At 59.5% G+C, this 27,876-nt stretch overlaps 1 protein-coding gene across 1 annotated transcript; it reads left to right on the top strand.

Annotated features, from left to right (window-relative positions):
* Nucleotides 1-4,997: 4,997 nt before the first annotated feature.
* On the top strand, nucleotides 4,998-26,894 carry ARID3C (AT-rich interaction domain 3C). Its single transcript, XM_064437717.1, has 8 exons — nucleotides 4,998-5,390; nucleotides 6,109-6,450; nucleotides 19,149-19,221; nucleotides 23,077-23,260; nucleotides 23,484-23,728; nucleotides 24,040-24,309; nucleotides 24,482-24,571; nucleotides 25,422-26,894. Exons 1-8 carry the CDS (start codon nucleotides 5,352-5,354, stop codon nucleotides 25,562-25,564), a joined length of 1,386 nt encoding a protein of 461 aa, XP_064293787.1. The 5' UTR covers nucleotides 4,998-5,351; the 3' UTR covers nucleotides 25,565-26,894.
* The last annotated feature ends 982 nt before the right edge of the window (nucleotides 26,895-27,876 follow it).

Below are 27,876 nucleotides of genomic sequence, written 5' to 3'. Positions count from 1 at the left end.
CAGTCACAGGGGACCAAAAGCCTGGGCTGGTGCTAGGGCCCTGCTTCCATGGGGGACCAAATAGTCTGGGGAGCTCCATCCTTTTGAGGATGCTGGACATGCGGTTCTGGGGGTAGATGGACCCAGGTGCAGTGGGTTGGTAGTTCACGCAGACGCATGCAGACCCTCCGGTGTGAGAAGGGCACAGGAGGGAAATGGGTTATGTAGGCTCAGTGTGTGCATGTGCTTTTGCACTCATGCTGGCAGACAGGTCACATGCGTGCGTGTGTAGGTGTGAGCAGGATGGTTTTATGTGTGTGTGTGTCTTGGCAGGGCAGTTAGGCATGCATACAGATAGAATAGCTTGCAGGCAGGTGTAGGCAGAACAGGTGGGGGTTGCACATGTGTGTATAGGTAGAACTGTAGGGCTTCTGTCCATACGGTCAGAGCAATTGCATATATGTGTGCTCCAACATGGGTAGAACATTTTTGTATGCACATGTGTCTAGGCAGAAGAGTTGTGTGCATGTGTGTGTGCCTGTGCAGGTGAGATGGGAGTGTGCACATATGTGCACATAGACCGGCCAGACAAGCGGGTAGATGTGTTTGCATGCCTTTGTGCCCATGGGCAGACCGTGTGCGTACACATGTAGGTGGGCAGGCTGTGTGTGTGTGCCTGTGCGTTTCCATGGGCTGCAAGGCCGCCCTGGCCCCATACCATGCCCATTCCCTGGGGATTAGCGGGGCCCTGGTGAGGAACATAAGCAATCCCACGCCAGCCCGCGAAGGAAGGCGCTAACTCAGCAGCTCGTATCAATACCGCTCCACTTACAGCGAAGGCCGCGTAATGAAAATCCAATGGGCACGCTGGTGGGAGTAAATAAGTATGCCATTAAAATGAGAAAATCAAAGCTCTGGACAGGTCTTTTCTCTTGCCCATTGATTTCTTTTATTACGGAAATATTGCTGCTAAATAACATTAGTGTGAACAATCTCAGCAGTGTTTTCCGTAGCGCTTGTGTCAATAACTCCATCACGGGTGGGGGATCCCCTCCAGCCTGGTCGCAGGGCTGTCAGCCCTATCCGGGTGAAGGGCTGCACTGAGGGTACCTTCCTCACCATCCCCAGCCATGCTGGGATGTGCCTGGCAGAGAAAGCAGGGAGCATGGGGTGGCTCTAGCAAGTGCCACTGGGATGGACCTGGGCTAGGACCTAGAAGCCCTGGCTGCTTTGCTGTGGCAGGGGGGGTTGTCCCCATCCCAGCACTGAGCAGGGACAGTGCCAGGCATTCAGGGGTCCCAAAAAGCAGCCCTTCACTTTGGTGTGAGTGTTTGCAACCTGTTACGGAGAAGTAAATGTCCCCAGTGACCAGCAGATGAAAGACACACCCTGGACACAGCGTGTCCTGCAGGCTCTTGCTGCCTCTGCCCCTTTCTCCCCACTCCTCCTTATCCATGCCTGTGTCCATGCTGGACTGACGCAGCTCCCTGTGGCTTGCGTCATTTGATTCACATAGAGAAACTGAGGCATGGGGTCGGAACTCATCAGCAGTCGCCCAGCTCCAGCACAGGACTTGCACCAGGGCTCCTGCTCAAGCTGCCCCTCTCCCCATCGGCTGCCCACATGCAGGCACCCAGCATCCTTCGAGGAGCCAATGGATGCAGGGACATCCCTGCAGGGCTGGAGGATGTGACAGTGACATGGGAGATTTGCACCCTTTGGTACTCAGAGACCAGGTGGGACCCCAGCACACCTCAAAGGACACCAAGCCCCTGTGGGGTGGCTGAAGACAGGCAAGGAAACAAGCACGTGCACGTGCACCATAGGTCTGGCTCTGTCCCAGCTCCAGCTGAAGCGACCACAAGCAGCAGCTCCCCAGAGCCGTCACCAGAACAAATGCACATCGCTGCCCACTGAACACCTTCCCGCTGCAGCTCACTCTATCTTGCTGTCCCTCTGCATGCAGTGGGTATTGATCAGCCCACAGGATCTATCTCCCGATTCCTCCTGCGGTATCTCTCTGCTCTGTGTATCTCTCAATCTGCTCCGCTGTCTGCCGTGCCCGTCTATACCTCCGGTATCTATCTGTGCCGCCTCCACCGCAGCCATCGATAGCTGTTTGTCTGGGGGATTTCTCTTTCTCTCCAGCTAGGACTGTCACCAGACCCCAGTGGTGCAAAGATGCCAAGCACGCGGGTGGGGGGGACATGGTCCTGATTGCTGCCCCAGGGAAAGCCTTGAGCACAGAGACATTTCGTGACATATGTGCAGAGCCGCAGAGGCACTTTGGTCACCATGGAGGCTCTAGGGAGGAACTGAGTTGTGCTGGGCCAGCTGGGCCAGGTCCCTTGCTGGCCATGCCCAGGGCAAGGGGACATGCTGCACCCCATGCAGACCTCGGTGCTGCCACTAGACATCCTGGCCACATCCCCCACCTGTGGGTGCTACATTGACCCAAGCACCCCAGCCCCTCTGCCTTGGAGGAGGGGAGCTTCCCTAAATGCCTGGGTTCCTGCTGGACCAGGGAAAAGTCCCATCACCATCACCACCACATCTGACTCATCCCATCCAGCCCAGCCTTCAGCCTCCCTCCCTCCCCGTCCTGGTGTGCAGGGGATGGGGCACAGCCCAATGCAGAGCGTTCCAGCACCCTGAGGTGCAACACAGCAGCACTGGGAGGGGGAGGCTGGAGCCTCCTGTATGATGGAGACCTGTGCAACAAGTCCTGTGGGGGTGGCTGGTCCTGTGGGTCCCTCTGAAATGGGGCCAGGCCATATTTTCCCAGGAGCAACTCAGCAGGATCATCAGCCAGCCATGGACAAACTGATGCTCAGAGGGGATGGCAAGCACCAGGAGATCCCTACCCCTGCTGTGGTAGGATGGGATGGGCCAGGGCGAGCTACAGCTGTCCAGCCCCAAAATGGGATGGCTGACAGCTGCTTTATCTCCTGTGCAAAGATAAACAGCACCCGGGGGCCCTGCAGGGTCGGGAGCTGCCCTGCTCTCCCAAGGAATGGGCTCATTTTTCCAGGATAATCTCTGTGGCAAGTGAGAATGCTGCGCAGTGCTGAGTGCTGCTGGGCTGCCGCCGGGCTCAAGAAGCCCTGAGGGTCACCGGTGCTGTGGAAGGACAAGGGGCAGTTTCTCCAGAGATGCTTGTGGGGAAAGGAGAGCTGAAGAGCCCAGAAGCGGCAGGTTTTCCCCACAGAGGGATGCAGCAAAGGGGGCAGACGCTCAGCCCAGGCTGTGGAGCCCAGGAGCAGAGCCACATCCCACTGCAGCCGCGGCCAGTGGCTGTTTCCACAAGACGCTCCAAGGAAAGGGCAGGAAGCTCATGCCAGGCTGTAAAAGGAGGCTGTCCCTGGTCCCTGCAGCATGCAGGTGGCCCCAGAGGGGACAGAGCCAGCAGCCCTTGGCACCCAGAACTCCTGACACCGCTTGCCACCAAGTGCAGCAGCATGAGGTCCCAGTGACAAGCTGCCTTGGCTGTGGGATGGGGCCAAAGCCACTGTCCCTTGTGTGCAGGTGTCACGGGATGATGATGATGCTTGTCCCCCAGGGACCTATGCAAGCCCTGCAGCTGCCCCTGACAAAAAAAGCCAGGGAAAGGCAGGAACTTCCTTTGCCTCCTGGCAAAGCTGCCTCCGTAGAAAAGAGGAGTCAGGAAAAAATTGGCAGGCAGGCAGGCAGAGTGGGAGCGTGCGGACACTGTGGGAATGCTGCTGGCAGGGGAAGCCCTGTGCTTTTCTACCCAGGGCAGTGAGGTGCTGTGGGTGCAGCAGCGGGTCAGGGTGCTGTATGCTCACCCTGGCTTACACCCTTGTCTGATATCTGGAGATGTTCTTGACGGTACTGTGGTGCCTCAGTTTGCCCTGATGCAAGCAGGCACACAGGGCAAGCCAGCAACACCAAGTCCCTCCAGTGACAGAGGAGATGCGTCGCCTCATCCTGCCCATGCCAGGCAGGGGCTGGGGCTCTGGGAGCCTGTTTGGGGGGTCCAGGCCACATCCGGTCTAACACCTTTGACCAGGGTCCGGGAACACATAGCACCCTTCAGGGAGACCCTCAGTGGTCCCAGCGTGTGGTCAGGTCTCTAGGCCCAGCTTGGGATATGGTGCAGTGACCCCTCAGCTCTAGCAGATGGAGGTCAAGGCTCAGCACTTGGAGCTTGCCTGGAATGCCCCTTTGTACCTGCACATGGATTGACAGTGTGGGTACACACACTGACCTCCCCCAAACACCTACATGTGCACATGCCTGCCTGTGCACACAGCACACATCCCCACCTCTGCCAATGCAGACAGCGCACCCACCTACAGGTGAGCAGACAAATGCACACACCCAGCTCCCAGCGTACACGGGTAACCACTCATTGTTGTCCCCATCAGCGTACACACATGTGCATGCACACACTGCACACGCTCAGCCCCTCTGACAATGCATGTGCACGCAAATGGCTCTGTGCAAGGTATGCTCATCCTCTGCTCCCCCAGCCAGGACATACGCACACCTTAAACACAGCATGCACACACACACATACAGGGCACGCTCCTGGTAGGTGAGCACGCGCTCCCCTGCACACGCACATGCAACATGGTCACCTCTCCCGGTGTGCAGAGTTACACATGCTCAGCTACCTCGCACACACGGAAACGGTGCACGCTCAGCTGTCCCAGTGCGTGCAAGCACAGACTGACTGCACAAATGCACACACTCACGCAATGCACTGCCTTTTCCCAGCACACACAGGCTATCTATACATACACAGACCCTCTGTATACGTGTGCAATGGGTGCAGCACCCACTTGCATGGGTGCACAGACCCCTTGCATGCCCCTCCTATACGCTCCCCTCCACCCACACATATATGTATGCATACCTGGACCCCCTGCACACTCCCTTTTGCGCTCCCCTCTACCAGCACCCCTCTGCACGCGCGCCCTGCCCACACACACACAGAGCGCGGCCCACCCAGCTCCCCGCGCCCCCTGCCCCATCCCCTCTCGCCGCCCCGCTCAGGGCGGCCCCGGGCCGGGTCTCGGCGGGCCGGTCCCGGGGCGATCCCCCGGGGCTGCTGGAAGCCCGGCCCTCCCCGGATGACTCCCTTGACGTGCGCTAGCAAATGGGAGCAGGGAGGGGTGTTGCTGCCTGCCTGCCACTTGTTGCAAAAAAAAGAAAAAAAAAAAAAAAAAGGAAGAAAGAGAGAAAGAAAGAAAAGAGAGAAAAATCCCACCCACCCTCATCTGCTGCGGAATAAAAGAAATATCGGCGGGCGCGGCGCCATGTGAGCGGCGGGCCGGGACCGGGCGGAGCAGCCGGCCGTGCCCCCCGGGACGGCGGGGCGAGCCCCGGCGGCGCTCGGAGCCGGCGGCATGGTGGAAAACCCCAGCCTGGCGGCCAAACCCGCCCTGGTGAGGGCCGGAGCGGCCGCAGCGCGACGGGACGGAGCGGAGGGGCCCCGGCAGCGCGGGGGTGCACGGTGGGAGCGGGGTGGGGGCACCCCACGGTGGGACGGGATCGGGCAGAGAGAGGGATGGGGGTCCTGGGTAGGAACGGGAGGAGGGTCCCGGGCGGCCGGTGGGAACCACGGGGGGATCTCCGGCGGGACAGGGACGGGGTGCCCGGCAGGGTCGGGGCGGGGAGGCGCGGTAGGAGACGGTCCTCTGTGGGACCGTCGGGGCGGAGGTCTCCGGTGGGACCGGGGAGGAGGCTCCCGGTAGGACACTGTCCCCGGTGGAAGCGGGGCGGGGGGGGTACTCGCAGGACATGGGTCCTTAGCGGACCGAGGAAGGGGGCTTCCCGCAAGACAGGGACGGGGGTCCCGGGTCGGACCCGTCCCCGGTGGGAGCGGGGAGGAAGTCCCACGGAGGAGCGCGGATAAGGTCCCGGAGGGCCAGGTCGCCGGTAGGGCAGGGTACCGGGTGGTCCCGGCGGGGGAAGCAGCCCCCTCCGGCAGCGGGTACCGCGCCCGGTGCGGCGGCGGCTCCGCGGCCAACTTTTGGGCAGGGCCACCGGGAGCGGGGGGGGGACGGGACACACATGGGACACAGCGGGTGTATATGTGGGGGTTGCTTCATCCCCTCCCTCCTCCTCCGGCGGCGGCGCTGAGGCCGTGCCCTGTGCCCGCAGCCGGCCGCCCCGCCGCGGGGGCCGGGGGCGGCGGGGGGGCTGCGCTTGGCGGCGGTGATGGAGAGCCTGCAGCGGCAGCAGGCGGCCCGCCTGGCCCGCGGCCCCGACGGCGCTCCCCGACGGCCCCCGGCCGAGCCCGGCCCCGGGCCGCCACCCGCCGCTCCCCGCCGCCGCCCGGCCCCCGGCCCGCGCCCGCTGCCCGCCGCCGCGGGAGAGGAGGAGGAGGCGGAGGAAGAGGAGGAGGAGGAGGAGGAGGAGGAAGAGGAAGAGGAGGAAGGGGAGCCTCGCGACCCACCGGCCCCCCCACACCACGAGTGGACCTACGAGGAGCAGTTTAAGCAGGTAGGAGGCAACTGCCACCCCGGCGCACTGACACCAGCACTGGCCACTCCAGGCGGGCATCCCTGGTGTCCCCCCACGGCCCCCAAACTCTATGTTCATCCCTCCCTGAATGGATGTCGCGTAAGCCCCCCACTGCCCCCAAACCCTGTCTGCATCCCACCCTAAATGGGCAACCCCATTGCCCCAAGCCCCATTCCAGTTCCACCCCAAGCTGACATTCCCAGTACCCCCATTACTGCCAGATATTATTGTCATGCCACCCTAAATGGGAACCCCACAGGCTGCCTCCACTGCCCCCAAACCACATCCGCAGCAAGAGTGGTCAGTGCAACCCAACTTCCTTGTCCTAGAGCCCCATCCTGCCCCAAATGGGTACCCCCTGAATGCCCCTCACTGTCCCTGTCCCTGCGTCCTGTCCCACCCAAACAGGCATTCTCATGTGTTCCCCATCTCCCTGTCGCCAAGCCCCATCCCACCCCTGCCTCATGTCCCCCACCTCCCCCATGTTCCCTGTGCCTGTCCCCAGGCCCCACATCATGATGGGGCAGTGTCCAGGCACCTCCCTGTGCCCACCCTGACCCATGCAGGCTCCATCTCTGGTGCTTTCCATCACGGGCAAAATGGGGTGACCTCTGTCCATGGAGGTTTTGCAGAGATGGGCAAGGGCAAGGGCTCTACTGCGTGGTTTCCCCAAGGAGCCGGCAGGCTGCAGAACCAAGCTCCCCAGTGTCTCCATGAGGGCTGAGGCATATTACGGCTGGTCGATGCCGCTCATTGATTTCCTACATTGGCTGGAGGGAGCAGTACCTCGTCCCTATCACCTCACTCTCGATGGGCGTAGGGGAGACTCCTGTGCCACAGAGATCTGGCACAGGGTCAGGCCTCCTGGGTCTCATATATAGGGTGGAGGAAGGGCCTCTGTGTATTTAACAATGTGACCCCCTGCATGGATCCTGTCCCTGCTGGCTTGTGCGAGCCCTGGTTCACATGTGGTGCGTGATGCTCTGTGCATAGGTGTGAGTGTGGATTGCACAGTGCTGGGTCAGGTTTGTGCTCCCTGTGTGCTTGGCTTCATTGTCGGGGGAAGAGAAGGGTGACGCTGGTGGCAGAGTGGGTGACAGGGAGGATGCAGCAAGGGGACCAAGCAGGCAGAGATGTCCCTGCACAGCTGGTGGTGTGGCTTTTTAGGATGACACTGCTCAGGGGACAGTTGGATGAGGGGATGTACAGGCTCAGCCACAGTGGCACTGGCAGGAAGGGGTGGGGACAGCATCAGGGACCTGACTTTCAGATGCCATGGGGCCATGCTGCTGTCCTTTCTGTTTCGAGATTGCACGGCGCAGTGTTATTCGAAGGGGCCAGGACTCACACTGCTGGGTGCCTGCCTGTGAGGTGGTAGGCAGGGGTGCAGGCGGGGCACAGGCATGTTGTGCCACAGCCATGGCCATGCCTGGGGAGGCTGCCAGTGCCAGATGCTGCCTCAAAAGTTGAGGGCTGGGGTGGGTGCGCTGCACAGGCCAAATATCTCATCCGGGAAGTGTTACATTACACCGCTCTCGCTGCACAGAAAAAGGCTGACTGTCCGGTTCCCGGGGTCAGCCAGGAGGTGGGAAGCGGCTCCTCCCTCCCAGGCCTGGGGAGGCTTTATGCAGGGAAAGCATCCCCGGCATTTCTCATCCTTTAGCCTCACGCCCTGGCCTGGCTGAGGCTGTCCGCGCTCCCCGTACAGGGCAGGAGCAGAGCCGGCAGCACAGTGGGGATACCGGGGAGATGGATAGCAGGGGAGGTCGGTGTCAGGGGATAAATCCTGCCACTGCTTCCTGGGGCGAGAGCTGGCTCCTTGCTTGCTTGCTCTCTTCTTTCTCCAACCCTGATGGGAAAGGCAGTGGGTCTCTGCTCCAAAGACCCACCTGTGGGTGTCCCACTTGGTGGCATGTCCCAGCCACCCCAGGGGACAGTGGGATGTCCCTTTTGTTCAGTGCCCCCAGGTGCACGGGGACAAGGGGACCAATTGCCTCTGGGTGGCTTATACAGGATGGGTCAGGAAAAAGGTGTTACCTGGACCAGCCCTGCCCTGGCTTTGCATGGTGCTGCCCTGAATGGGGTGGCAGTTTGGGGCAGGCTGGGGTGCCAGCTTGCCTTGAGGTCTGCAGGGTGACTGTCGCTCCTGTCCCTCCCTTGTGATAATCTGGGAAGGGACATGCCCCTGCCTGGGAGAGACATGTCATGTGTCCCCCCTGCCTCTAGTTCCTCCCCAGGCTGCGGGGCTGTGCCTCGCCCTGCCTGGGGAACAGGTTCTCTGCTTATGGCAGGGGCTGAGTGGGGAGGGTGGCTGTGCTCCTGCTTTCAGAGGTTTCCCAGGGGCTGGGCTGTGATGCTGTGTGGCACGGAGGGTGGCATGTGCCTGCTTGCAAGCTGCCTGGGTGCTAGCAGCACGGGCACGGGGGTCCTGGAGCCAGGGAGAGACGCTGGGGCAGCTGGGGCTCTGTCTCCTCCTGGGCCCCCCTGCTTGGAGCTGCCTCATCCCAGCATGGCACCACTGGCATCACCTGGGATGGGTCTTAGGGTCTGTCCTTGCTGTCATCCTCCTGGGTGGAGGGGACAGCTAAGTGAACGGGGCTGCCCAAATCGAGGCTGGTTTGTGGGTCATGGGCAGGGAGCCACTTCCCAGGCTCTCCACAGCAAGGAGGGGGCCCTCATGGGATTGGGGTGGGAGGTGGGTGCAGGATCAGCCATGGGTTGTTTTCTGCATAGCAGTGCTAAAAATGGGAGCAGAGGATGAGGTCATGGTGGAGGAACCCATTGAGGGTTAATAGGCAAATGCTTCTTCACCCAGGGGAGCATTTGGGGGAAATATCCCATGTTTTTGCCCTGATTCTATATGTTTCCTGTGGCGCCAGTTTGGGGGGGGCAGCAGGACCTTTGCTCTGATCTGGGAGGGCCACTCTGATGTTATGGGGTTGTGAGACCCCCTCACCCTGCCTCTTGCATCAGCCCCCGGCGCCGGTCTATGTACACTTGATAAGGACACATGGGTAGAGACCTGGGCAAAGGTCCGGGAGGTCTCCTGCACCCAGCACTGCAGGGGAGTCCCAGCCCAGGGCAAGGGGCACTGAGTGGGGTCTGACTGCATGCTACCCACGAACCCCCCTTCTTTGGGGATGGGGATGCCACCAAGTTGGAATGCTGTGGTGCTGCATTACGCGTTTGACTTGGAGGGTGCTGGCAGGAGCATGGCATTGCTGCTGCCAGCTCAGCCCCATGAATTCAGTTTTCCCCCTCCCAGGGTGCCCATGCACACATATAGGGATGGGTGCTCTGGTTTCCTCCTAGCAATGGAAGAGTAGCACCCAGGGCTTCTCTCTCAATACGCAGCTCTTCCTTGGTTGGCACCATGGGAAAGCTCTGGGCAGGAGGGACTCAAACGGCGGTGTTTTGTGCCCAGATCTCTGACACTGGAGCATTTGCTGGTGGGAGGATGCCCTCCCTGCCAGGGTCCTGCCAGCGCGTTCAGAGTCATCTAGTTGCAGTTGAGAGGATCAGCTCCTTTCTCCCTGCCTGGGAGCAGCTGAGTTGGGGGTGTGCCCCAGCCATCCCTTTGGTGACTCTTGGGTGTCTGGTAGCCTCAGCAGTTAATTTTGGGATGGCTGGCTTTGCCAGCAGCTGTTTGCCATCATCCTTGACCAACCCTGGTGTGGCTGACCCTCCTCTCGCCATGGTGGTCCTCCTGCCCGTCTGCCCCGATGCTGGCAGTGGCCTCTTGCACCTACCTGACCTTCACATGCATTTAGGGAGCTTGCTGGCCGTGAATGCATGTGCTTGTATCTCGAAGCCTGCAGGAAAGTGCTCCGAGTTGGCTGTAGCTCTCCTTGTGCCATGGACCTCTACCCCATGCCTCCGGGTCATCCCAAAATGGGGTGGCAGGGCATGCACTGCATGCCCTCCTGCCTCTGTTCCCATTGCTTTCTCCTGTGGGGTTGTCCCTGCCTGCCAGGGAATGGAGATTGCTCAGGAGGGGGACGGTGGGGAAAGGGAGGTGGTCTCCCTGCCCCAAGCCCCCCCTTCACTCCAGTGCACCTTCAACCCAAGTGCAGGAGCAACAACTGTGGGGATCCCGGGGCTAAATTAAAGGGTCTCTGGTTGCTATGCAGAGGCGGGGAGGTGAGGGGCATGTATATATGGGGTGTTTACTCCTGTCCCCAGCTGCCTGGATGCTTCTCACCAGCAAACCTGTAGCCAGAGCTTTGCCCTGGGGCTGGTATCACCTGCACTGGGGAAGGGTCAGCATGCTAATCTCTGGCAGCAGCAGCTCCCGCAGCCCAGCATGAATGCAGGAGCACAGGGCAGGAGCAGGGGGCTGCTGGGGTACAGCTGGGAATGCATACAGAGGTGTTCTGGGTGTGTGTGTGCATAGGGGCCAACATGAGTGTATGGGTCCATATAAATGCCCATGTAAGCGTAGGCGTGTGCCTGTGTGTGTCTGAACCTGTTGAGTGCTGATGTCTGTGTGTGGACCCATATGAGTGCCCACGTGTGTAGGGATCCCTGGGAGACCCTACATGTTTTACGGATCCGTATAGGTGCCTAAGTGTGTATGTGTATGCTGTACCTACACGTGTCTGAACACACCCATGTGTATGTATAGGGCCATGTGTAGTGTCCCAGTGCGTATGGGCACTTCTGTGCATGCATAGACCAGTGTCTCCATGTATGGATCCTTATGGATCCATGGATGTCTGGGACAGGGCTTGGGGGCTGAGCCCTGCTCCACAACCACCTCTGCACCCCTTGCCTGAGCCTGCTGTGCTAAGCAACTGAGTCCCGGTGGGTGTTAGCCCCCTGCCCTGCTGCTGCCTCCCAGGGCCCTTCCCAGCCCTGCTCCAGTCTGAGGGATACTGAGAGCCTTGGTGGCTGCCACGACACCATCTCCCAGACAGGGAGTCCTGAGGGCTTGGGGTTCAGGCTCCAAAAAGGGGTGTAAAAACTAATCGAGTGTGTGAGAATAAAGGTGCTGTGGGCAGGAGAGGAGTGCCAGCCCACACCCTGTGGCTGCCCCAGTTCCCTGCCTGGCTGCCACCCCAGAATCAGATGTGAGTGGGGCATTTGTGGGGGATGTACCCCCTCCGCGACTTGGGCCTCCACTGATCCTCTAATTGGGTTAATAATGGAGGTAAATCCCCTGTGCAGGCAGCAGGCTAGGCAGGGCTGTGGTGGGGAGGGGGAGGTATGGCCCCAGGGAGGAGGGATCTGGTCCCACCGGGGTGCCCGTGGGGGTTTGCAGCTGCATGGGGGTGTGGGAGTGAGCTCAGGTGTGCTTGGGGATCGGTGTGCACAGGGGACAGCGTGTATAGGAGGTGCATGAGTGTGCACCAGGTATAGAGGGTATAAGGAATGCAGGAGCGCCCACAAGGTGCGTGTGTGGCCGTGCAGGGAAAGTCTGTATAGGGGTTGCATTAGTGTGCACAGATGTGTGTGTATGTGCATGGGGGGTATGCATAGGTGATGTGTGAGCAGGCACAGCAGGTGTGTATGCATGCACAGGGAGAGTGTATAGGGGATGTGCACACAGAATGTGTGTGCAAAAGGAGAGGGTATAGGAGGTGTGTGAGTGTGCATGGGATGTATGGGTATGCACAGCGAGAGTGTGTAAAGGGGATGGATGAATATGGACAGGGAGCATGTGTGTACAGGAAGAGTGTGTAGGGGATGTATGAGCATGCATGGGGGGCTGTAAGCAGGTATATGGGCTGCGTGAGGGTGCACAGGGTGGCGTTTGCCCAAGGAGAGCGCGCCTGGAAGTGAGTGTGTGTAAGAAGGACATGCACACAATGTGTGTATGTGCAGAGCAAGCTGGGGGCTGTGTGAGCGTGCAGGTGGGATGTGCTGGGTTTGTGATCATGTACAGGGCAAGTGTGCTGGGCACTGTACATGGAGACTGTGGTGACCAGTCCCCTGGGGCACAGGGCACCGACTGGGGATGCCCATGTTGGCAGGGCCATGTTCCCCCACTGTAGGCTGCAGCTCAGGGTTGCTCTATCCCAGACCCAGCATCCACACCCCATGCCTGGTGGTGGGGCAGGAGCAAGCACCAGCCCCAGACGCCCTTTCTGCTCGGGTGGCTCTTCCGACAGTGGAGGTGGGGGCTGAGGTCTCTGGCGTGGGCGTTGCCACCAGTCCTTCCTTCCACATCGTCCCTTCAAAGCAGCCAGAGGAAGGGGCTGGGACCCGAGGTGCATGGGCACGTCACCAAGCACCCAGGCATGTGTATAGCCCCCCCAGGTGTGCACCCCCATACTCACCAAGTCCTGTAGCTGGTGTGTACATGTACAGATCCCCACGTTTTCAAGCACACGCCCTGTGTGCACACCTATGCATGTACAACAGGTGTGCGCATGCCTGCCCCTTGGGGGACGCCTGGTGGTGCTGGCACTGGATGGGGGTGCCCCAGCTCCAGTCACCCCGGGAGGGACAGATCAAGGGGGCAAAGCAAGGAATGGAGAGGAAAGCAAGGATGGAGGGGCAGGCGGTGTCGTGGCAAGCGCCAGCAGGTCAGAGAGGTTAACCCGAACAAATCCCCTCATTGACTCCCTGCCTGTTCAGCCATGAACGAGTAACAAGGGGCTGAGCATGGGGAACATGCGCTTTCCAGGAGCTAGGACCTCCCCCTAGCCCCTGACCTCAGCCCCCAGACAGATGGATGTAGGACAGCAGGACAGCAGGACACAGCTGCAGACAGTGCCCACAGTGTCACCACGGAGCATGTTTCCTCCAGACCTGCGTCTCCAACCCTTGGGCGAGCCATGCTGGCACCTGTGCCTCCGTTTGCCCTCCTGCAAAACAGGTTGAGGAGGAGGCTGGGGACCCTGTGAGCCCCCCCGCCCCGCTTTATCCTGGGGCTGGGCTGCCAGTGGGGGTGTGCCCTCCCAAGGCCAGCACCACCAGCAAACAGTCCCTCACCTTGCAAGAAGCCAGGTTAATGTTTGCGGCAGGCAGCTCTCCCAGGAGCGGCGGCGCCCGCCACGGCGGGGAGGGCGGTTTTAATGACCTGCTGGATCCGCCGCATTATCAGCGCTGATTAAACCTGCTGCTCTATAAAGCGCCGTTAAATATTAAGCGTGATGAAAGGCTTTCGGGGGGGAGCTATGGCACTGGGAGGGTGCTCTGGATGGGGGTGCTCAGCCACACCGGAGGGGTGACCACTGAGGCTGGGGATGTTGGGGTGAGTGAGCACCCTGGCACCCACTGGGGCTGTGGGGTCAGGGGAGCAGCCCCCACTCAAGAGTGAGCAGTGCCTTCGAATGCAGCCAGCATCCAGGCAAAGCCATCCCGTAACCATTAACTTATTAATGGCTGGCAGTGGAGGCGAGTGGTGGCTTGCAAGGTCAGGGGGTGGTTTGTGCCCAGCGGTGAGCAAGCTGCCCCCCACCTCCAGGGACAAGGGGGTGGACCGCAAGGTCTCAGCTCCCCTGTGTGTGCCCTATGGTGGGGGGAGCAGTGGGGAGACTCTGGCTGTGGCCATTCTTGGGGTCCCAGCACCCTGGGATGCAAGGGGCTGTGCATCCCAGGAATAGCCAGTCCCTGTGGCTACAAGACTGAGGGGTAAACTGAGGCACTGACAGTTTTCCCATTCCCCCATCCCAGCAGGACATGGCAGGGGACACCCCAGTGTCTGAGTGCCTGGCCATGCACCATCTCCCTGGTGAAGGAGCCAGTGACTTCTAGCTCAGAGGTGACAGTGATGCTCAGGAGGGGTGCAGGGACTCCAAAATAGCCCATCGGTGGTTTGCCACCCGTGGCGTGTGACTGCACTCCAGGGGGCTGGGGGTGTGCAGAGATGAGCATCGCCTGAGCTTCCTGCGTGAACAGCGGCCAGATGGAAAAATTAGCAATGCGGCTAATCAATGCGGTGCATATTAAGCGGCTTGGGGTTGCGGGGCGGGGGATGCGAGTTGGGGGGGCAGCCAAGCAGGGTCCAGGATCAATACAGCTCATATTAAGTAGATTAAATCCTGGTTGCCGATCTGACCCCTCACCGCCAGCAGGAGGTGGCAGCTGAGCGGGGGCTGCGGGGGGTCCTGCTGCAGTCACTTCCCTTGGCAGCAGGGCTGGGGGTGGTCCATGAGCATGGCTCACTGGGACAGGGCAGCCTGAGGATGCCTGGGGGATGGCTTAGCACTTCACCCGCATCCTTCACCTGCCGTAGGATCAGCTGGGCTATGGGGCACCAGCGACCCTAGCTCCAGCCCTACCAGACCCCAAACTCTGGGAAAGGCATCTCCCGGGTGAGTGAGAGGTGCTAACGATGTTATTTAATCGCGATGAGGAGGAGGGGGAGGTACAAGCTCTATTCACATCCCTTTAATAAACCATGTTCGACCCACTGACCTTTAACCTGCCTGACAAGCCCCGTTATCCCCATCCCTTAAGGAATAAAGACGTCGCCATGGCAATGGGATGACAGGAGGGAGCAGGGTCCCTGGAGCTGCACCCAGGGTGCGGTGGGGATGAGGACACTCTGCTCTGGCCCTGCACCCGCACCTGAGCAGCAGTGCAGTGTGAAGGTGGGGTGGTGCTGGCGGTGCCACAGCTTTTGGGGGGCCAGGCACCGTGGAAGGGGTCCCCGAGGTCGGCAGAATGGAGCTGTGCTGTGCACTGGTGGGATATCGATCCCAGGGCCTGACAGTTTAATACTTCTGTTTATAGAGGAATATAGTTACATCGATGGCGTTAAATGAGTTACTAATTATATCAATACAAACACGATTAAAAGGGTCCTTGCTCATAGGTCACCGCAAGCAGGAGCTGCTGCTTGCATTGCACAACTGCCCCCCGGCAGGGCCTGCCCAGCTGCTCCAAGGTGCACGGGATGCTCTGGGTGGTGTGTGTCCCTGCGGGGTGGGGGGGCCCATCGCGTGGGGTGTGCCTGTCTGGGGCTGTGCATGCCCATCTGGGGTTGTGCATGCTCATCTGGGCTTGAGCTTGTCCGGCTGGGGTTGTGCATGCATGTATGGGATTGTGCATGCCCCAGCTGGGGTTGTATACACCTTTCTGAGATAGTGAGCGGCCATCTGGGGTAGTGCATGCCCATATGGGGTGTGTGCCCGCGCAGGGCTGTGCCTGCACAGACGGGGTTGTGCATGCTTGTGCAGAGTTATGTGCACCCATGAAAGGCTGTGCATGCTCACCTGGGGTTGTGCCTGCTCACCTGGGATTGTGTGTGCTTGCAGGAGACTCTGCACATCCAGACACGGTTGTACATGCCTGTGTAGGGATTTGTGCCTGTGCAGATTGTGTGCATGTACAAGGTTGTGCATGCTCATGTGATGTTCTGTGTGCGCGTGCAACGTTGTGCACACCGATGCAGAGTTGTCCATGCTGTGCAGGGTTGTACATGCCCATGGAACCTTGTGTGTGCCCCTGGCGGGAATGTGTGTGCATGCACAAGGTTGTGCACATGCTTGTGTCGAACTCCACACATATGTGTGCCCATGAGAGGTTGTATACACTCGTGGGGTTGTGCGAGCACATAGAGGGTGGGGTTGTGTATACCCACATGAAGTAAGTGTGTCCCTACAGGGATTGCATGTGACCCTGAGGGGTTGTGATCTGCTGCTTAGATGGCCCATCCCCAAGCAAGGCAGGAAGGGACCACAGTGCCCAACCTGCAGGAGGAGGAGGAGGGTGACTGGCAGGGCCAGGAGCCCTGGGTGAGGGATGGAGTTGGCTCCTTCCTCAGGGCTGGGGCTGTCTGGGGGTTCCTCCTTCCCTGGAGGCTGTGGCAGACCACCACCCATGCCAGCACCCCTGCACCCTGCACCACTCCTGTGAAGCTGTGACACCTGGATCCCATTGCCAGCCTTGGCTGGGACCCAGCTCACCCTCATCAGCAAGAATCCCCCAAAACCACCTCCTTTTGAACCTGGGCATCCCCAAATCTCATGGGATGCCTGGTGCATCCCCAGCACACCCAAGGACCCTTCCAGCAGGTCCCCTGCTGCTCAGCTCCACTCTTGTCTCCACTTAAAAGCTGACCTTTGCTCCCTGTTTGATGTAATGTGTTTTTGCATCTCAGTGCCCCACAGATAAAAGGTTAGAGGTTAATAAATGGTGGAAAAATAGATCCCAGCACTTGGAGGTCACACCTGTTTCAGGGGCTGGAGGCAATGGCAGCACACGCCGGGTGGGATCCTGCCTGCCTTGGTGGGAAGAGAAACATGAGTGGCACCCAGGACCCGGCAGAGGTGTGGGTGCAGGACTGCACCCGCTGGCTTGACCCCCCCAGGAAGGCAGTGGCTTCACCGTGCTGTGGGATGGGCAGCAGTTGCCAGTTTGGGGGGGTTTGCTCCTGCTTTGACAAGCCAGGAGATCGTAGGGGATGGAAACAGGCTTGGTGTGGAGCGAGGGGGGGCGGTTGGAGCCCTGCTGCAGGCAGGGACAGGCAGGGAAATGCAGGCAAAGCCTGGTTCACACAGCCTTCCCAGGGCAGAAATCAAAGCAGCCCCCTGGAGCTCTGCTCCAAGCCTGACCTAGTTACCATAATTGATGGCTCGAGGAGCTCCTGGGAAAGAGCAGGCGATAGGGAGGGGGCACAGAGCGGGGCAGGGAGCACCACGGTGGAGAGAAGGGGCTGGGTGCTGCCACCCAGGGATCAGAGTACCCCGAGAACACCCCGCTGCAAGGAGGGGGTGGGTAAGTGGCACCCATAAGACAAGGAAGGGGCAGGGATGGTGCACCATGGGGCAGCTCAGAGCCAGGCAGCCATGGGTGTGGTGGGAGACTGGCAGGAGCACCCATAGACCAGGTTAGCAGTTAGCACCCATCTGTTAGACAAGGGACAGGCAGCTGGCCCCCCTGGGATAGGTGAGAGACCGTGTTAGATGTGTCTGTCCAGTGATGGGAATTGCGGGGTGTCTGTAGGAGCATCTCTACATCCCCAAACCCTGTGTGTCCCCATGTCCTCCATCCCTGCATCCCTGTGTCTCTCTGTCCCCCAAGTCCCTGCACCCCACACCCCTATGTTCCCATGTCCCCACATCCCTGCATTCCCATGTGCCTGTATTCATTTATCCCCATCATAAACCTGCATCCCCCCATCCCCACATCCCCATGTCCCCAGAGCCTGACACATCCCGCAGCCCAGCTCCCTTTATCCCTTCGGTGAATGATGTTCTGTGTGGAGGGGGTGTGTGCTCCCTTTCTATTGTTTTTTAACAGCCTTTCCCAGCACAATTGTTTTTTAAACGACTCTATTTTGTGCCTGACTTTGTTTTCTAGCTTGCATTTCTTTGTATATGTTTTGGAAATCCATTCTGGACTGCTGAGTTTTGTTTCTTTTCAATGGCTTTAAATTCTTACCGGGCTCACTGGGAGGAATTGGTGTCTATAGCGCCTTCGATTGGTGCTAATTTTTCCTTCATGTGCTCTGACTTTTACTGCTGGGCCATCGATCTGGCGGGCTCCAATTTGTCATGGTCACCCAGGTGCTGTGCTGGAATCAGGCAAGCCCTGGCTTTCGCACGGAGCCAGTGCTTCATGTGCCTGGTGTAGGGACTGCACTCGTGTCCCCAGTGCTGTCTGTCAGCTCAGCCTGGGGGCTTGTGTCTGTGTGTCCCGTGCTGCATCCAACCAACACACGTAAGTATCCACATAGCCATACATGTGCATCACGCAACCATGTGCACAGTCACTGGCTTGCACATGCATTGGTGCACCCACAAACTCGCCAGGACACACAAGCACCAGTTGGTGCACATACGGCGCTGCACTTGTGGTGTCATGCTTGTGCACTTGCACGCAATGCACACACATCTGGCTTTGCACATGTGCACCCGCTGCGGGAAGTCCTTGTGCCTTGCAGGGGTGTATCACTGCCGTGCTCACACCTTGGTCCTTGTGTGCAGCCGAGGGAGGTGGCTTTGGGGTCACCATGCCCAGCCCAAGGGAGGAGATTTGTGAGTGTGTCCCTTTGCAGAGGTGACTCACACTGTCCCTCTCCATCGACCTGGCCCCACCTCACAGTGATAGGGCTCAGGCTGTGCTTATCAAATAGTTGATAGCCATGTCAACGGGTCGAGTGGGGTGGCCCCAGCACTCTCAGCTCCCTCACCGACACCCAGCACCGTGACCCTGCCAGCTTGCTCTGTCCCTAGAAAGGATTAGCATCTCCACTGCACGGGTGGATGTGTGTCCCTGTGGAAGAGGATGCTGATCCTATGCTGGGACCTCGTGAACACCAGCACTGGGCAGTGCTAGGATGCTGCTGAGCCAGAGCAGGGCTGAGCATCCTGGTCCCAGGGACCTGGCCGGGGGACTGGGATTTGCTGCTGTTCTGTCTACTTTTGCATCATCTTCCCAGGCTGAAACACTGTTGTCCCCTGCCTAATGAGGAGAGGGGAAGAGAAACTGAGGCACTGGTGCAGCCTCTCTGCAGCAAGGCTGCAAAATAGTTGGTGGTGCGTGGGGAGCCAGCGGCAGCCTCCAGGCACTGGGAGAGCCCAGTGCTGCCCACATGGCTGTTGCTATGGGGGCCCTGTCCATGGGGCAGGGAGACCCTCTCATTGCTGGCAAAGAGGGCAAGTGGGGCCAGGGGCGATGCTGGGTCCTGGCACAGGCAGGGGCCCTGATCCTGGCATTGACACCCTCTGCCTCATCCACCCGCATATGCTGGTGGTGCTGACCCCTTTCTTTCCCACCCCCAGCTCTATGAACTGGACGAGGACCCAAAACGCAAGGAGTTCCTGGACGACCTCTTTGGTTTCATGCAGAAGAGAGGTAAAGGTGGGTGGCCGGGGTGGGTGCTGCTGACATCCCTGCCCTGGCTGCCTGGGGGACCTCACAGTGTGCCCCACTCAGGCACCAAGCTGCTGTGGGTCTCTATAAGCCCTCCAGACAGGTCCTGTGAGACTTTGCCCCACCATCTCCTACACAGACGCACATGCATAAACTCACACTCAACAGATTTCCGCCCATTGCCCCAGGCAGACCCCCGCCACAGGGTGCCTGCTGGCCAGAGGGGCTCCCCTGGGCCCCCACAGCTGGGGCTGGTGGCTCTGCCAATTGCCGATGCCCATAAGTGATGCCCGTTAGCGATGCCCAGCAGGCATGCCCACTAGCAATGCCCAGTGGGAATGTTCCGTTAGCCTATTTCTTAGTGACAACCGTTAGCAACACCCGCTAATGATGCCCATTAGCAGTGCAGTTGGTTTGCAGGGCCTTTTAGTGATGCCTGGTGGGATGCCCTTAGCAGTGCCCATTAGTGGTGCTGGTTAGCGCTCCCTGGTGAGGATGCTTGTTACTGGCACCTCTTAGCAATGTCCACGATGCCACAGGAGTGGGGTCAGTGATCTGGGCAGTGCCGGGTGCCCAAGGGGTTAAGGACTCACCAGTCAGCCTGGACACATTGGAAATCTTTGCTATTGCCATGGGGGGCCAAGCTGGCTCCTGGGGACTCGATAAATGCTTTAACCTTCGCCCTCCCTGGATAGGCCTATGACAATTAAAAGTTGCCGAGCGAGGGTGTGTGGCCGACCGTATTAATTAGAGCCTTTTGCTGGTGTGTGGATTAATGAATATGCCGCTCAATAGCCAGTAAACCCCAGGCAGAGGTTAATACTGAGCTAATTAACGGGGGAAGGTGGGGGGGGGCAGTGCAGCAGCAGGGGGATGGTTGTGTGCAGGGTGAGGGAGGGCAGAAAGGGGCAGTCGCCCCCAAGCTGTGGCCATGGGAAGCGTGGTGAGGGTGCCCACCCACTCATGGGGCAGCAGTGATTGACTTTTAGGTCAGGCTGAGACCCCACAAACTCATTTCACTCAGGGCTGTGCTGCAGGGGGCTGGCACATCTGTGGGGCTTACACTGGAGCCTAGCTGGAGGCAGCAGGGGGCTGGATACTGCCCCATGGCCGTCCTCAGTACCCCTGGCCCTGGTGCAGGGCTGTGGGGAGTGAGTGGGAGCATCAGCACTGCATCGGCCCCCCAGCATCCATCAGCCACAAGATTCATGGGCTGTTCTGCAGCTTCATTATCTCTCTCTCCAGAGCTAATTAACTCCCTCACCATTGGGGCTGGGCCTAATTAAGCAAGCGCCTTGTGGTGCTGGGAGGAGGAAGCCCGATGCTTCTCTGTCAATGCTGCTTCTCATCCCTTCGTGTCCGGCCATCCCACTCCTGTCTGCTCTGTCCTGCACCCTCCCGAGCTGGTGGCATGCCCCCGGGGAGGGCAGGCAGGTGTGCAGGTGCGGGTGTGCGGATGCAGGTGTGCAGATGCAGGTGTGCATGCGCCTGTTGGAGGAGTGGGGGATTTTGGAGCCAGGTAGCAAAGAGAAAGGGGACAGGGAGGCTGTGGGGCAGGGGCAGCATCCCAAGTGTCATGGGGAGCTGGCTGAAAAGCGGCACCCATAAGCCAGCACAAGTGCTGCTGGGGAACCCCGGGGGTGCATGGGCAGGGGGCTGCAACCCCCGGGTTGAGTCAGTGACATGGCAGTGGGCATGGGGGGATTGATGCCTACAGGGTGAGCCCTAATGAAAGGGGCTGTGTCCCCCCTGCTGTCTGTCAGGGGGTACATTTGTCAGTGGGGTGGAATATTGGCAGGGCTGAAATATGGTCTGGGTACAGCCCCACTGTGAGGGACATTGGGGACCCCATGGCATGGGACAGGTCACCCATCTCCAGTGGCACATGGGGGTGACTGCTGGAAGGGATCTGGAGAAGTAGAGATGAGATGGGGGGTGATACCATCACCTGCATCAGACATGGGGTGCAGGCAGTGGGGCATGTGTGACACCCCCAGAAGTAGTGAGCTGGGGTGTAGGGGGACTATTTCTACGTCTCCTCACAGGGGGTCCACAAGGCTCCCCCGTCCCCCTGCCGAGCTGAGGGCCCTGCCAATAACATGGGGCCGTTAATCAATCAAGGAGCTAATTGCAGTGCCACAATGGCCACATCACCTCCCCGGGCTTTTGTGCTGCTTGCCCTGGCCGGGGCTGGGGCCATCACTCTGCAGCGATGCAGACAGGTCCCTTTGTCAGTGGGACGGGCACCAGCCGCCCGCCCTGCGCAGCCCCAAGATTAATGGCAAGCCGCTTTCATTAGCCTTCATGGCAGGGAGGGGGAAAGAGAAAAGAAGTCCATGAGCTATCAGTTGGGGGCTGAGACCCCACAAACTTGTCGACATGTTGGGGTGATGTGGAGCCCTCGAATCAGGCCCCCCTGAGGTGATGGGGCTGGTGTTGGCATCCCCTGAGCAGGGCTGGCGAGGCAATGCCAGCAGATATCAAGTCAATATCTCTGCATTTTTCCCAGGAGGATAAACTCTTCTCCCCCTTCCCAATCAGGCGAACAACACAGACACACACACAAAAAAAAGTTAAATGAACTCAGTAAAGGAATAAAAAGAGCTCATTTTTCAGGCTTATGTGAAGAAGCCGAGCCAATATCGGGTCCATAAATTAGGGATGCTGGAGGATGGTGGTGAGTGACGGCTTCGTTTGAGGGGCGAGGCGCAGCTGTGACAGCCTCCCCTGGCCAGATGGATGGCTTTCCAATACCATCCGTGCCCCGCCACCCCGCAGGAGGAATAAATATGGGGTGGGATGGGACAGGATGGGACAGGACACGATGAGATGGGATGGGATGTTCATCCCTCCTTGCCATGCTGCAGCTCCCAGCCACTGCCCGGACCATTGTCTTCAGGCACTGTGGGGCAGAGCAAGGCTGAGGGTTTATTTGGGGGGTCGCTGGGAAAGTGGGAAGGGGGTTGTAAACAGACCCAGTGGCTGTGGAGACCATGGTGGGCCATGCAGGGTTCACAGAGCCCTGGTGACCCCATATCCCCTCACCCTATGGCCTCAGTGGGGGATGATGCTGGGGGACCGGGAGTCAGGATTTTTACTGACGGCACTTGAAGGGGATTTAGGGTCAGGTCTCTTGAGGGGGGAAACTGAAGGCCTTTAGGCAGTCGGGGAGATGCCTAGGGGGATCTGTAGGGTAGGGAGTGTCTCCAGGGACTCTTGGGGGAGTCCCTTTCTATGAGACTCGGAGGGGGATTTTTGAGAGAGAAAACCTTTCTATAGAGAGGTTATAGGTAAAGTCCCTCCAGAAGGGTTATGGGGGAGTCGCTTTTCAGAGATGGTTATAAGGTGAGTCCCTTTGTAAAGTTTAGATGGGGTCTCTCTTTATGGGCTCTGAAAGGGGTTACAGAGAGGGTCCTTCTAGGATGCTCTGAGAGGCTTTTTGGAGAAGAGTTCTACAGGGTGCTCTAAGAGTTGTGTGGGGATGATCCTTTCTAAGGGGCTCTGGAGGAGGCAGTTTGCCCATTCCACTGTGCCCCACACCCCAACTGAGAGCATACCTAGCCCCACAGACAGCTCCGTCGATGGAGACCCTGTGCCAGCATGCCAGGATCTGCCCCACTCACAGGCACGGTGCCGCTCTCCCAGGCACTCTGGGGTCCTGCCTGCACTGCTGTGCCCGTGGCTGTTCACCTGGGCATGGAGAGACACATCTCCGCTCAGGGGGCAGCTGGGACCTGCAGTGGCAGTGGGGACAAGGGCGGGGCTGTGTCTCCAGGGAGCGAGGGTCCCTGTGGGCTCACCCCGCACCCTTTTCTCTCTCCCATCTGCGGCTGCAAGGGACACCTGTGAACCGCATTCCCATCATGGCCAAGCAAGTGCTGGACCTGTACACGCTGTACCGGCTGGTGACGGACAAGGGTGGCCTGGTCGAAGTCATCAACAAGAAGATCTGGCGAGAGATCACCAAGGGCCTCAACCTACCTACCTCCATCACCAGCGCTGCCTTCACTCTCCGCACGCAGTGAGTACCTGGTGGTGGCAGTGGGTGTGGGGCACCCACCCTGGGGCACCCACTGGCTTGGATGTCCCAGAGCCCCCACCAGGATGCCACATGGGGTGCCCCAAAGCAGGGTGGAGGGCTCTGCCCCTTCCCAGATGCCATCCTCAGCATGCTCCCCACTCAGCACAGTGCTGGCTGGGAGGCTCCTGATGCTGGGTCTCGTCCTGGCTCTCTCCCCATGCAGATACATGAAGTACCTGTATCCCTATGAATGTGAGAAGCGGGCGCTCAGCTCTCCCGGGGAACTCCAAGCCGCCATCGACAGCAACCGTCGGGAGGGACGGAGGCAGGCTTTTGGCACAGCCCTCTTCAACTACTCACCAGCCGGCACCCCAGCCCTGCTGGGCTCCCCAAAAATGCCTCTGCCGGCTCTTAGCATCTCCACACACAGCTGTGGCCAGCTTGGCCAAGTGCACACTGTTAAGAAAGGTGGGTGAGGACTACATGTGCCCCATGGCAGGTGTCTCTCCCCAGGGTTGGACACTGTTCCGGCAGCAGGGATGTTCCCTGTCTGCTCTTGCCCTTTTTGCTTGGGGAAAATAGGACCAATTTTCTTCTTTTAGTACATTTCTGGGACTGGGAAAGGTTTGTTTCTCTTGGCTTTGGAGGATGACCAAGCCCAGATGCTGGGGGTGGTGGCTCACCCAGTCCCATGCTAATGGGATGGAGGTGGCACCAGCTGAGGATGGTGAGAACGGGTGGTGATGGGGGGACCTGCTGAGGTGTCTCGGTCATTGCAGAGGACAGTGTGCTGGCGGCAGCAGTGCCAGGGCGCATCGCTATCCCGGTGGGACTAGCCGGCCACCACCTTGCAGCGGCCCAGGCAGCAGCCGCCTCGCAGGCAGTGGTGCTGGAGCAGCTGCGGGAGAAGCTGGAGACGGGGGAGCCCCCAGAGAAGAAGGTGGCCCTGACGGCAGAGGAACAGCAGAGGCTGGTGCAACACGCGCTGCAGCACAACCTCCTGGCCATGGCCTCCCAGTTCCCCATGAACGTCAAGATCTCCAACAGAGGTAGTAAGATGCAACACCTTAACTTGGGTCACCCCATCCCCTGGCACCCCAGGAGGGAGCAGCAGCAGCTGGAGCATGGATGTCCGGAGAGGCTGGGGCCCTGCTTCTCTCTCTCGGGCAGGTTCTTGTTTCTGTTTCTCTTAAGGCTTATATTGGTATTTCCTCTCCCCAGATGACAGACAGGAGACCGCATTGAACCTGTCCACCAACGGCATTAGCAGTATCAACATGTCAATAGAAATAAATGGAGTTGTCTACACAGGTAAATAGAAGGGCCGCTTGGCCCGTGTAATTGCGGCTCGGAAATCCAATAACTTATAGCCACTGCCTGGCCAGCAAGTCCTTCCTTCAATCTGATGTCTTTACTATAAAATCCATCGTAATGAAGTGGCAGGGCCTGGGGAGAGGGGGCAGGAGAAGAAGGGGCTCAGTGGGGATGGAAATTGGCCCCCAGTAGGGGCTAGTAATGAAGGACCAAAGCGGGGGATGGATGGATGGATGGATGGATGGATGGATGGATGGATGGATGGATGGATGGATGGACAGACTTGGTCTGAGAAGTGCAAAAAGGCACCTGGGATCATCCCCCACCACGGGGTCTTGCAGGCAGGGCTTAGATTTGGGGTCACCCTGATGCTGGTGTGCCCAGAGGGTTTCTGGCTGGGTGCAGGGGTTAGCTGGTTGCAGAGCATGGTGCTGGGTGCAGGGGAAGATGTTGGGGTGCTTTGATGGAGCAGAGGCTTCTTCAGGGTGCTGATGTGCACCTACCTGGCTATGCAGTTTACCTCATGTCCCCCAGCTCCCTGCCTGCCTTGCTGAGACAACCCCAATTAAAATCAATGGCTTTTCCTTCAGGACTTAAATGTTTAACAAGCTGGAAAGGTCAGGGCTAATCAGCACATGTGGCTGCCAGCCAAATTGCCCCGGGCTGCCCCAGGAGCTCCCCTGTGTGGGTGAGGGCAGCTGGGCGAGGGGAGGTACCAAGGGTGATGGGGGGGAGCTGGAAGCCCCAGGGGTGCCTGTCCCACCCTCCCCAGTCTGGTTGCTGGGGGCCAGGTCAGCGGATCTCCCAACCCTGGGCTTCCCCTAACCACCTTGCTCTTGCTCCCCAGGCGTCCTGTTCGCCCGCCGGCCCCCGGCCCCGCCAGCACCCAGTGGAGGGAGCACCCAGAGCCGGCCAAACCCCGTGCCCATCCTGAACCCACTGCTCCCAGCACCCTCACACAGCCACACTCCCACCAGTACCTCACCATAGAGGAGATGCCCACCCGCCCCCAAAAGCAGCTGGGGATCCCCAGGGCCTGGGGGGCTGAGCTGTGGGACCCAGGTGGGCCACCAAGGTGGGATGGGGGACCTGAAGGTGCCTCTTGCTGCAATACTGAGTTGTGTCCGTGCAAGGCTGTGGGCACCCGCGTGGCACCTTTTGTCCCTTACCCCGATGTGTGGGACCCCTTCCCTGTGTGTGCCCTCAGACACACACACCATCCTTCCCAGGTGTTACCCCAGGTGACCCCCCATAAAGCTCCTGCCTGCCCTGCTGCCAGGGCACCCCAGGACCTGCATGCTGTGTCCCCTATACACTGCAACCCCTATACACACCTTGATGCACACACTGTGGCCTCAGTACACACACTGCAGCCCCTATACACACCTCAGTGCACATACTGCATCCTTCACACTGCCACACTCAGTGCACACGCTGCATCTCTTACTCTGTCCCCTGTACACATCTCTTTGCACACTGTGTTCCTTATACACACTCAATGCATATACTGCATCCCCTACACACTGCATCCCCTATACACACCCCCAGTGCACACACTGCATCCCCTAAACACACCCTTGGTTTAACATTGACATTTAACGTTAACATTACATCACCTGTGCACACCCTCAGTGCAAACACTGCAGTCCCTATACATTGCATCCCCTATAAACTGTAGTCACTATACACTGCATCCCCTATATACTACACCCCTTACCAATTACAGACTCCCGATACAGCCCTCCCACACTGCTTGGGCTCTCTGCCCCCATGCTGAGAGACCCCCAGGGTCCTGGGTGCCCTGTGGACACCCCAGGGTGGTGGCACCTCAGCCCGCCCAGGTCCTCAACTCGGGAGTCACGCTGGGGGGCAGATGTTGGGGAAACTGGTGGGGATTGGTGGGGATGTGATGTTATGGGTTGTTAAGTGGGGATGGAGCTTATTGGGGTGGGGCTGGGATATGGCTGAGTATCGGGGTGGGGCTTGTGCACTGGGAGGGGTTTGTTGGTGGGGGCAGGGCAGGGAGGCCCAGCAGTGCCCCCCACTACCAAAGACAGCCTGGACACCGGGGTCCTCAGCCAGGGGGCACGGAGACAGGGGGCACTGCACCGGGTGCTCCAAACTACCTCGTTGGGGCCAGGTGGGCACCTCCTCCACCCACTAGCACCCCTGGGTGCCAAAGCAGGCAAGCATGGAGCAACGCTTACCTCTACCTCAGCGTGGGGGGCCGGGGCTTGGTACCGCTGGGCTCCCCCCGCCACTCCCACCATGGCTGTGCCACTCTGTGTATCTATTAAAGGAAATTAACTGCTGAACCAAACCGGTGTTGAGGGTGGTATGCATGACATGGTGCCATCTGCCAAGCTCCAGTGCCCAGGCTGGGGACAGTCTGGGGGTGCAGTATACCCCCATAGCCCATGACACCCTGGGTATCAGCTATAGTGCCTGAGGTTTTACAGCCCCCCTCACTTTTGCCTCCAGCACAGGATTGCCTCAGTTTCAGGGGGTTCTAGGTTGCAAACAGGCATCCTACACTCACCAGAACCCTCAAGCATGGGCTGGATCAGACTGGCCACCAACTCAAGCGGTGCTAGCCAGGCTCTGGGCCTGCTTAGGAGCTCACCCATGGGTGGGCACCCCATTAGGCTGCCTGTGCCAGGCACGGGCACAGCCCTGGGGCTGCTAAGGCCATGACCATGGGGCTGTGAGGTTGCATCTGGTGAGATGCAAGCAGTGCTGGGCCAGCCTGGCACCAGTGCATCACCCACAGAGGGCATGGGTGACCCGGCTGGAGCTGGAAGGGAGGCACAGGCACACACACAGGTGCTCATGGGTGATTACAGGGGTGCACATGAGAAAGCATGGAGACATGCAGGCAGCTACACATAGGCACGGATCACTTTTTTTCCCTCACAGAAACTCGATGGCATGCACACAGTCACGCTCACATTATGCGTGCCACTGCACACGCTTGCTCGTGCATGCAGCCACCCATACATACAAAGAGGCACGACGGGCTCCTGTGGGGACGGACGCTCCCACCAGCGGCAGCCAAGAGGACAGCCCCCTCCCCTCCACAACACCCATGAAGCCAGGCCGCTAGCCCACAAGGCGGCAGACCCTCCTGTTTCAGAGGTCGCCCCTGGGGACGCCCCCAGCCCCCCTGGGGACACTCCCAGTCCCCCCTGGTGACACCCCCACCCCCCGGGGACGCCCCCATCCCGGAGTCCCGGGGCCGGCGGGCGGCGCGGGCGCTGTCCAGGGTGCTGCGGCGACCCCGCTACTCCGGACCCGGCCTCGGG

This window comes from Phalacrocorax carbo, chromosome Z (assembly GCF_963921805.1).
Source record: "Phalacrocorax carbo chromosome Z, bPhaCar2.1, whole genome shotgun sequence".
NCBI lineage: Eukaryota > Metazoa > Chordata > Aves > Suliformes > Phalacrocoracidae > Phalacrocorax > Phalacrocorax carbo.
The sequence above is the reverse complement of the archived record's forward strand: the minus strand, read 5'-3'. Positions and strand labels throughout refer to the sequence as shown.

Coding starts and splice junctions, on each gene's coding strand:
- ARID3C (XM_064437717.1), top strand. CDS start 5,352: ATGGTGGAAAACCCCAGCCTGGCGGCCAAACCCGCCCTG. Junction 5,391..6,108: donor TGGCGGCCAAACCCGCCCTG/GTGAGGGCCGGA, acceptor CTGTGCCCGCAG/CCGGCCGCCCCGCCGCGGGG. Junction 23,729..24,039: donor AGTGCACACTGTTAAGAAAG/GTGGGTGAGGAC, acceptor CGGTCATTGCAG/AGGACAGTGTGCTGGCGGCA.